Source organism: Microtus ochrogaster, chromosome 2 (assembly GCF_000317375.1).
Source record: "Microtus ochrogaster isolate Prairie Vole_2 chromosome 2, MicOch1.0, whole genome shotgun sequence".
Lineage (NCBI taxonomy): Eukaryota > Metazoa > Chordata > Mammalia > Rodentia > Cricetidae > Microtus > Microtus ochrogaster.
Window position 1 is genome coordinate 48,858,234 of NC_022010.1, and position 10,501 is coordinate 48,868,734.

Below are 10,501 nucleotides of genomic sequence, written 5' to 3' on the forward strand. Positions count from 1 at the left end.
GAGAGAGAGAGAGAGAGAGAGAGAGAGAGAGAGAGAGAGAGCCAGATGCGGTGGTACACACCTTTGATCCCGGCAAAGGCAGAGGCAGGTGGGTCTTTGTGAGTTCAATGTCAGCTTGGAACACACAGCAAGTCCCAGAACAGTCAGGGACACACAGTGAGGCCCTATCTTAATGAGGGTGGGGTGGGGTGGGGGGAGTATATTTATGTTTCAAAATCCTGATAGTAGGACTCTTTCAAATGATGAGACAAAGGATCCAGAGACCCTGAAGCAAAGTAAAATGAAATTGTTCTGATGAGCGGATGTAGAGCCCAGGGGGCTGAAAGGTCACACTGACCTCTCTGGATGGTCCTCTAAGGAGGCCCAGGTGGGATGAAGCCGCAGGGCGGCACAGGCGTGAAGCCCAATAGTTAGAGGTCATGCTATAGTGTTAGCGTGAGGTGTGCAGGATTTGGATTGATGAACTCAAACCAAATCGACAAAATGGCAGCAGATCAGATCTGTGGCATGACAGCAGATCACATAATAAAGCTGGAGTTGTGTATGACATACATTTATAATCTTATTGTAACATAATAGGATCAAGTTAGCAGACTGAATGAAAAACTCAACAGATTCTCAGAAATAAATTTTTTCCACTGCTGAGCTGTGAATGACTCCTGTATTTGTTCTAGCTGTGACGGAGCTCAGTGATAGGGGCTGGAGAGACGATTCAGTGGTTAAGAGCATATACTGCTCACTGCAGTCCAGAGGCCCAGGTTCAACTCCTCCCAGCACCCACACGGTTCACCAATATCTGTAACTCCAGTTTCAGGGAATCTGATGCCTGTTCCTGTCCAGACATACAACTGGTGCACAGACATCCATACACACATACAGGCAAAACACCCATACCCATAAATTTAAACAGAACCAAGCTACTCAGTGTTAGCCTTTGCATCAACTCATGACGTGTCGTATAAAGTGTGCCCTGTGATGTTTTAAGGGAGGTTTCCTTCTAGCCTAGCCATAACTTGCCCAGATACAACCTTGAACTGTGTTTCCAAATTCAGTAACTCTCAAAGTCCCCTGTCTCAGAGGCCAGTGTTTGAGCTGGTGAATGCCACAGCTCCTGGGTCTACTAGACCACAAGAGTGACAATACAGGATTAAACAAGACCTAGATGTTTGTTTGCATGTCCTGAGTCTCCTGGAGAACAGAAAATTGAGTAAGTCCTTGTCTCACGTTTCTAGTGGATAAATGAATATGAAAAGAAAAAAGAGATTGTTATATAATCCCCAACACCCCCCAACACCTTGTTTTCTGACTGCTAGTCACCTAGTCTAGACTTTCTTTTTTTTTTAATATTTATTTATTATGTATACAATATTCTGCCTGTGTGTATGTCTGCAGGCCAGAAGAGGGCACCAGACCTCATTACAGATGGTTGTGAGCCACCATGTGGTTGCCGGGAATTGAACTCAGGACCTTTGGAAGAGCAGGCAGTGCTCTTAACCACTGAGCCATCTCTCCAGCCCCCCTAGTCTAGACTTTCAACTCTTTGTACGTGTAACACAAGTCATGTCATTGTAACTAAGTGTGTAATATTTAAGTCTCCTGTGCCGGGTTCTCCAGCAGATAGGGCTGAGGCAGAGTGGCTCCAGCTGATCTCTCCCTGGGGCTGAGCAGGGCGGTGAATGTTGACAATCCAGACCTCCCCCCTGGCCACCGAGGAGAAACACACACTGAGGTGGGAGTCTGTTAAAGCAGGAGCTCACTTGATTGCCTCAGAGCAGGAACTTATGTAGGGCTGAGGTAGTGGAGTGAGGAATAAGGGCCAATAATATCCTGCCATGTCAGTGGTGACTAGACAGAGGCGCGTCTAGGTCAGGCTGTGCTGACTCACTCCTCTCTCCTCAAACTCAAGTTAGGCTCAGGAAGTTAGTTACTCGGGGCCTCATGAGGCCCAACTCTCCTGGCATTATGAAATCTTCTGCATGTTGGTAGATGAGGGAAGACATTCAGCTTTGCAGACTTCATCATTTAGTTCAATAGAAAAATAAAATGACATGGTGGCTGAATACCTCCACACACAGCAAAGATGGTCCCCAGACAAGTCATTACCTACTGAATTGGAGCTGATTGACACTTAACATGGCTTCACAGGTGTTCACTCACTCAGCCAAACTAAACAGGTTAATCATCTCCTATTCATGTTTTCTTTTATGAGATACCCTCAGTAAAACCTCTCAAGAAAAAATACCAAAAAAAAAAAAAACCAAAAAAAACAAATACACGTCTGGGTCCACGGCACGTTTACCTAGACAAGGGGTTTACACCAGGGCTTGAGACGTGAATGCTAGAGAATGCCTATTTCCTCAGAAATAACTAGACAGGGGTCCTCTTCACTAAGTCAGAAAGGGGGAGAAGTCCAAATTAGGATCTGTGAAATACTGGATTGTGCAAACGAGACCAAAGTAGGGCGTTCGAACAAGGTAGGTGCCGAGCTGGGCTGGGCTGGGCTGTAAAGCTGTTCGTCAGTGATGTAGACAAGCAGATAGTTAGCTACGAGGTCCTGGCAGGAAATCATGAGAAGGCCGCCATCGTGGTCATGGCTTATGTGTAGGAGCCTGTGGGAGGCTAATGGAAAAGGGTCTCAAGCCCTGGTCAGACATCAGTGATCCACAGAATAAGCCTGATTTCCGCCTTAGATTAACATCACACCCTGAGCCTCTGCCAGTGCGACTTTGTCTAGGACCTCAGCTATCTGCATTCTCCATCCACCACTGTCTTCGTTTTGCCCCCTCCTAAAAACGACCCTAACTTAATCCCCTGTTTTTAATCTCTGCTGCCTCTTGTTTCAGTCAAGTAAAGAAAGAAAAGCAATGTGTGCGTGTAACAATGAGTGTATGTAAAGAAACCCAGACCCCTCTGCAAACAGTAGTCTCCCTTACAGCTCAGTTCTGCAAGCCCCACGCTGTCCCCCTGTGCACCCATGGGCTGTGGCTTACATACGCTGGCCTGTCCCTTAACAGCCTCAACTTCACCGACCAAGTCCTCGTCCTTCTCTGGCGTCATCTATGTGTCGATGGTCAGCCTTCCTTTCAAAGTCTCTGTTATAAAAGCAAGAGATTCAAGAATTTGTGTTCAAGAAATTAAAAGCCAGGAGGGCTGCATAGATGGCTCAGCAGTTCCGAGCACTTGTTGCTATTGCAGAGGACCGGGGTTCAGTTTCCAGCACTTACATGGTTGGTTCACCGCTCTCCATAGCGCCAGCTATGTACATCATACACACACATACACACATATAGGCAAAGCATTCATATTTATAAAATAAAACTTTCGAAACATTTTTGATGTTTTGTTTGTTTGTTTTGAGACAGGATTTCTCTGTGTAACAGAGATCTGCCTGCTTCTGCTTCCCAAGTCCTGAGATCAAAGGTATGCACCATGACGTCCAGTATATAAGTTATTTTTAAAATTAGACATATTGACACTTGCCTGCAATTCCAGCACAGGATAGAGGCAAGAGAGTTCAAGGGCATCATAGCAGGTTCAAGGCCAGCCTGGGCTACAATAGGTCCTATCTCAAAACATAAAAAATAAAGCAACAGGGTTTGGTTGTTTTTAAGTGCATGTAAATAAACCGTAAGTTTCTTGGAGGGTGCACAGTGGCTTCTCCCCAGTGACAGGGCTGCAGTGGGGATTGTCCTTAGAAGGACATTGCTCTGGCATGACTTCGACACGGGTGCAATGGGTCACAGCTATGCCACTCTTCCTATTTCCACCTAGGATTGTGAAGATGTCCAGCCCCAATCTGAACATTGTGACCTTGCTGGGCAGCTGTCTGACTTACAGTAGTGCCTACCTTTTTGGGATTCAAGATGCTTCAGTGGGGAATTCAATGGAAGCGCTCGTTCAGGTAGGTGACACTTTGAAATTTTGTTTCGGACACCGTGTTAGATTTTGATGACATTCCATGATCATGGCTCTTTCTATGAGTGGTAGATATGTATTCATGTTGTAGTTTGCATCCATGCTATAGTTATGTATGTGCGTTACAGTTATGTATCCATGTTATAGTTGTGTATCTGTGTTATAGCTATGTGTCCATGTTATGGGCACATTCAGAGAGGTCCACTTTCTACCCCGCATCCTCTGTGGACCTGAGATGTTGAAGATGGAGGAAGGTTCCACTGTGACTCTTGCTTCTGTGCTCCTTTGCCCTCAGATGAGACTGTCCATGCTATGCATTGGGACATCCCTTGTGTTCGGCCCTATTCTGGGGAAGAGCTGGCGACTCTACAAGGTTTTCACCCAGAGGGTCCCCGACAAGAGAGTGGTGAGTTGGACAGCCGGTACACAATGCTGGGTGGCAGCAGGAGCTCCACGGAGGCTCAGAGCTGGGGAAGTTAGTACAGATCTCTAGGATAACTATAGGATGGCTGGAATTCTTGCTCCTCACTTCAATCCTTAGAGTGGCGTGGCTCCGTAAAGCCCCAGACTTCTAGGACTGAGAGTGAGCGCAGCCGGGAACTAGATCTGGGAACATGGGCTGCTTTAAGTACACCAGGCTCCACGGGAACCTGTGAGCTGGCCAGTTCCTGGCACAGTGGGAGTGAAAACAAGATGCCCAGAGACTGGCTCTTGGCACAGATAGGAGCTGTAAGTGAAAGAGGCAGTGTAGAGAAGCTACAGCAAGAAGCAGAAAGATTCCTCTCCCTAGGGTGCAGGTCTTTCTTATACAGGCAATTTTCTGCCCAGAGAAGGGCATAGCTAAAGCAGTGAGCATAAAAAGGACTCAGCAGGAAGAATTGACTGAGCAAGCCCTGCAGCAGCTAGGTCACCTGCATGACCCTGACATCCAGCATTTATTATAACTATATTCCTCCATTTTATCAGATTCCCTGATAGGACTGCCCAGACCATGAGTCTCTTTGGCTAGAGACTCCCCAGACTTTTATATTTAATTCTGTCAGACTGCTTCTCTGTAATTATGGGATGTTAAAAAGCAAACATTATTGGATCACGGTGGCTACTTAGGAAAAGTTTTGCTGTAAGCACACAGATGCAGAAAGTTGGCTAAAAGGACGGATTCAAAACTATGGGGTTTTTGTTGTTGTTGTTGTTTTCTTTCTTTCTTTCTTTCTTTCTTTCTTTCTTTCTTTCTTTCTTTCTTTCTTTCTTTCTTTCTTTCTTTCTTTCTTTCTTTTAGGCAGAATTGACACACAAGAAATACAATATTAAAAGTGTGACAAGATACTTACCTGGCAGGGGAACACCATGATCAGGAACTTTTTCCAGAGAGAGGCTCACACACTTAGGGTGAGCTGACTCCTGAGATTTCCACACACACAGGAAACTCGGCTGCATAATTTGTGGTAGTGAGGGACTGTATTAGCTCTCTCTCCTGAATAAAAAAGTGTGGTATTATGTCAACCCATGAAACATGTGATCCTGCAAACATCACCATCCCCAGACGCTCAGCATCCTCTGCCCTTTGTTACATCGTCACATTGTTACATTGTCACATTGTTACATTGTCCCTCCTTATCCCGAGGACATCACTGTTTTGGTTTCCAGCATTAAAGATTAGTTTTCCTTTTCCAGGGTTTTACATCAGTAGAATCATGGGCTGGAGAGATAGCTGAGCAGTTAACGCAGTGGGTTCTCAGCAGCCATGTTGGGCATGCGCACATACCTACGCAAAAGTGCACACATGTGTTTAATTTAAAACTAAAAATAAATCTTTAAAAAAAAACAAATTTTATATTTATTTTATGTGTATAAGTACTTTGCCTACACGTATGTATGTGCACTGTGTGTGTGCCTGTGACCAAGGAGGTAAGAATCGGGCATCAGATCCCGCAGAACCGGAGTTACAGATGGCTGTGAGCCACTACTTGTGCGCTGGGAACCAAATGTAGATCTTCTGCAAGTACTCTTAACCACTGAGCCATCTCTCCAGCACCTAAAAACAAATCGTTGAAGAGAAACAAAAGTTCAAAGTCATCCTTAGCCATATAGTAAGAAAACATGAGACCCTATCTCAAAAATAAATAAATAAATGAAAATACAATTTTGCTGCTGGTGACATATTTCAGAGGGAAGACTGCCTGCTGTGAACCATGCAGTGGGTACTCTCATTTAATCTGGTTTATTTTATTCATGTAATTATTTTGAATATAATTACTCATCCACATTGCTGTGTACAGCAGTAGTTTATCTGTTTGTCCACTGATGGAGTTGGAGTTGTTTTTAGTTTGGGACTAATACAGATAAAGATGGTGTGAGCATTCATGTCCTCATATTTGCATAGATACATGCTTCCATTTTCTTTGCTCAAAACTTGAGAGGAGAATGGTTGGCGCACATAGCCGGTGTGTGCTTAACTTTGTTCTGCACGTTTTTGTTTTGTTTTTGTTTTTGAGGTGAGGTCTCACTGGGTAGCCCTAGCTTGTGTGTAACTCACAACTCACTTCAAGGTTGGCCTTGCATTCACAGAGATCTGCCTGCCTCTGCTTTCTGAGTACTGGAATTACAGATGTGTGCCCCACTCCAGCGCTAACTTATTCTTCATAGCTCATGCTTTGGTTATGAAATATAAGAAATATTTACCTAATCGGTGTCATCAAAATTTTTATTTTTTCTCCTGAGTTTACTTCTAGAAATTTTAGAGGTTTTTTTTTCATGTGTGTGTGTGCGTGTGTGTGACAGAATGGACACTCTGGCCACAGCGTATGTATGGCTCTCTCCTTTCACCATGTGAGACCGGGGGATCAGCTCAGGTCATCAGGCTTGCTGACAAGCAGTTTTACCTGTGAGCCATTTCACCAGCTCACAAACAAGGTTTTAAAGTGGTTTGCCAATCTGTGTAAAAATCACGTTAGGATTATGATGGGAAACGCTTTGAATCTAAGATTAAACTATCGAGAATTGATTTCTTAACAATGATGGCTTTTAATCTATAAATACTGTACATGTCTCCACCTATTTAGGTTTTTATTAATTTATCTCAGCAATATTGGGTATTTCTCAGTATAGAGCTTTCTCGTATTTTTCCAGACTTATTACTCTTTAAGTTGTTATATGTTGCATGTTTTATTGTTTTGTAAACTATACTTTTATATTGATTTTTGCTCAGACGCAGACAGACAGATGGGTTTTGGTGCTGACCGTGTATGTCTCAACCTTGCTAAATTCCATAAGAGTTCTAGCAGTGTCGTTTTTTTAAGATGGTCTCATAATATAGTCCAAGTTGACCTCTGTCATCTAGGCTTGCCTTGGGTTCATGGTGGTCTTCCTGTCTCAGCTTCCAAAATGCCAGACCTCTACAGTCATTCCAGCATGTGCAGACTTGTAGCAACTTCATTATTATTATTATTATTATTATTATTATTATTATTATTATTAATTTTGGTTTTTTGAGACATGGTTTCTCTGTAGCTTTTGGAGCCTGTCCTGGAACTTGCTCTGTAGATCAGGCTAGCCTTAAACTCACAGAGATCCTCCTGCCTCTGCCTCCCGAGTGCTGGGATTAAAGGTGTACACCACCACTGCCCAGCTGTTCCAGCAACTCTTTAATAGACTCCATTAGATTCTCTGCATTGTTGTCACATCACCCGTAAGTACAGAGCTCTTTTCTGGGAGAACTGGAAAAAGCATAGTACAACTTCAAACTGAGGTGATGAGTAAAATATCCTTCAATGGTTGTTATTTTATATAAATATGTGTGTCTTGACCACTTGTGTATCTGTGCACCATGTGCATGCAGTGCCCAAGGGGGCCAGAAGAGGGCATCAGATCCCTTGGAACTGGCGTTGCAGATATTTGTGAGGCTCCACGTGGATGCTGGAAACTGGGCCTCTTCTGGCGCTCTTCAAGAATGAGCCCGCTTTCCAGCTTCCTTCAATTATTCTTGGCTGATGGGGAAGCCCTTCCATACTAAGCTTATCCCAGTAAGATTAGATTGGGTGTGTGGCTTATCCCAGTAGTCCTAACACTTGGGAAGCAGAGGCAGGAATTCGGTGAGTCTGAGGCCAGCCAAAGCAAGACCCTGTCTCAAAAACAAAACAAAACAAAACAAAAAACAAAAAGAATCTTCATGCATGCATGAAGATGTCATAATGAGTTGCATTATCATGTATAATTAATGTATACTAATAAAAATATTTTAAAGAACAAGCAAAAGCATGGATGTTGGCTGCAGTTTCATAGACTCTGTTTTTCCACTTGTGGAAAGTTTTTGTTTCCCCCCTTAGGTTCCTGATCATTTTTATCAATATTGGTGTTTGGTTTTGTCTAACAAATTTCCTTGTCTATTGAAGCTGTCATATTATTTTCTTGTCTCATCTGCTCATATGACGGATTGTGTTTAAATGATTGTAGGATTCCCAAACAGACTTGTATTCCTGGATAAATTTAAGTTGGTCATGTGCTGTTATATGCTTTGTGTTTGGTAGCATTCCTCTTTATGATAATTTTGTTTGGATTTGCACACTTATGCTTTTAGCGGCTATTGCTTTGCAGTTTTCTTGTCTTACAGTGCATTCATTTACCCAGTTTTGGTATCAGGGTAATTCTGATGTAGAATGAGCTGGATAGGATTCTTTTCTCTTCGGTTTCTAGAGAGCTTTGTAGACAATGGTAAAATTGCTGTGCACTTCTCACCACGCAGCAGGGTCCTTCCCTGTCTTCTCATCCCAATCTGTGTGCTATTGCTGTGCACTTATCACCACGCAGCTGTGCACTTCCCTTTCTTCTCATCCCAATCTGTGCGCTATTGCTGTGCACTTGTCACCATGAAGCTGTGCACTTCCTTTTCTTCTCATCCTATTCTGAGTGCTATTGCTTTCATTTTTACATGTACTATAAGCCCCACTCAGTTGTTGTAATTTTTATTAAACAATTATCTCATAAAGTTATTTAGGAAAAATAAATTACACATTTTCCTAAATAGTTGACATTTCCAGTGCTCTTAATTTCCTGTACACATTTTGTTTGTTTGTTTTTTGAGATGAGGTCTCACTATGTAGCCCTGATTGGCCTGCCACTCAGAGATTCACCTGCCTCTGCCTCCCAAGTGCTGGAATTAAAGAAGTATATAATCATCCTCAGTCTTATATCTTCATTTTCATTTGGTATCATTCCCTTTTGATCTGAAGGATTAAAAACATTCTAGTGTGAGTGTAGAAGTGCTGAACTCTTTCAGCTTCATAGGACTGAATATGTCTTTATTGTGACTGTATTTCCAAAAGATATAGTGCCACTTGCTTGTTGTGTAGTGTTGGGGGTGGAGAACAGAGCCACTCACACTAGGCAGTGGATCTACCGCTAGCTGCATCCCAACCTTCGAATGTTTCCTTTTGTTTCCGTACTTGGATGAAGATGATCTCTCCCAGTGTCTTCTCACTTGACCTTATATGGTGAGGTCTGACTCCTGATCTTTGCTTCTCCGTACAGAGTTTGTTTTTTTCCCTAATTGCTAGCAGTGGTTTCTCTTGTGAGCAATTTGATTAAGCAAAGTTTATCTTGCTCTTGCGAACTTTATAACTAGCTTGCTTCTTTCCTTTGGTGGTTGTCAAGAACGTGGATCTACCACATCCACCCTGTGGAAAAGGGAACTCCAAATAGATCAAGGACCTCAACATTAGACCAAATACCCTGAACTGGTAGAAAAGAAAGTGGGAATAGGCTTGGACTCTCTGACACAGGTAGAGGCTTTCTGAATCAACACCATAGGCATTAAAACCAACAATTAATAAACGGGACTTTGTGAAACTAAAAACTTCTGTACAGAAAGGACACCATCATTTGGACAAAGCAGAAGCCTACAGAATGGAAAACACTTTACAAATTAGATAGTTAGCTAGAATATATAAAGAACTAAACATAAAAATCAACAGTGTTATACATATTTTTATTAAATTGTCATAAAAAGTTTAAGATTTATTGTCATAAAAAACATTCTCACTTCATAAAAGAAAAGAGTCCAAGATGAGCACCTGTCTCTGCCGCTCATGCTGAGCCTTAGTGCAGTGTGAAAGGGAAATGGACTTGTCAGGAACCTGCTATAGGATGCATGCAGAGAGGAGAGATGTGAGCAGCAACTACTTAATATGGAAAAGGGATCCCAGTGACTGCTTGGACAGATGATAGTGGGATTTTTGACTGCAGAAATGAAGAGCCCAGGTATTGAGAAGGCTTAGTGAGTAAAGGCGCTTGCTGCCAAGTTTGATGGTCTGAATTTGAGCTCTAAAACCCGTGTGATGGAAGAAGAGAGCCAACTTCCACAAGCTGGCCTTCCTCTGAGTGTATGAACATGCACATATAACACAATACATGAATACATTTTTGTAAAAGAGCTCTTGGGGCCAGCGACCTAGGCTGGGACAGGCCTGAGGCAGCGAGCTCCACGGGAGGGAACTGAGCCAGCAACATAGGCCTGAGCAGGCCTGAGATGGCAAGCTCCATGGGAGCAGGAGCAGATCCAGACCAGGGGCATTTGCAAGGCAGGACTGAG

General features: G+C 43.1%; 1 protein-coding gene and 1 pseudogene across 1 annotated transcript in view; both read left to right on the forward strand.

Annotated features, from left to right (window-relative positions):
- Nucleotides 1-10,501, forward strand: part of Gpr156 (G protein-coupled receptor 156) — an 86,195-nt gene that overhangs the window by 55,631 nt on the left and 20,063 nt on the right. The window contains exons 4-5 of the mRNA XM_005344971.2: nt 3,772-3,901; nt 4,211-4,321. Of these exons, the coding sequence (XP_005345028.1) occupies nt 3,772-3,901; nt 4,211-4,321 (241 nt within the window). The remainder of the gene's footprint in view (nt 1-3,771; nt 3,902-4,210; nt 4,322-10,501) is intronic.
- LOC113458296 lies at nt 5,239-5,390 on the forward strand (annotated as a pseudogene).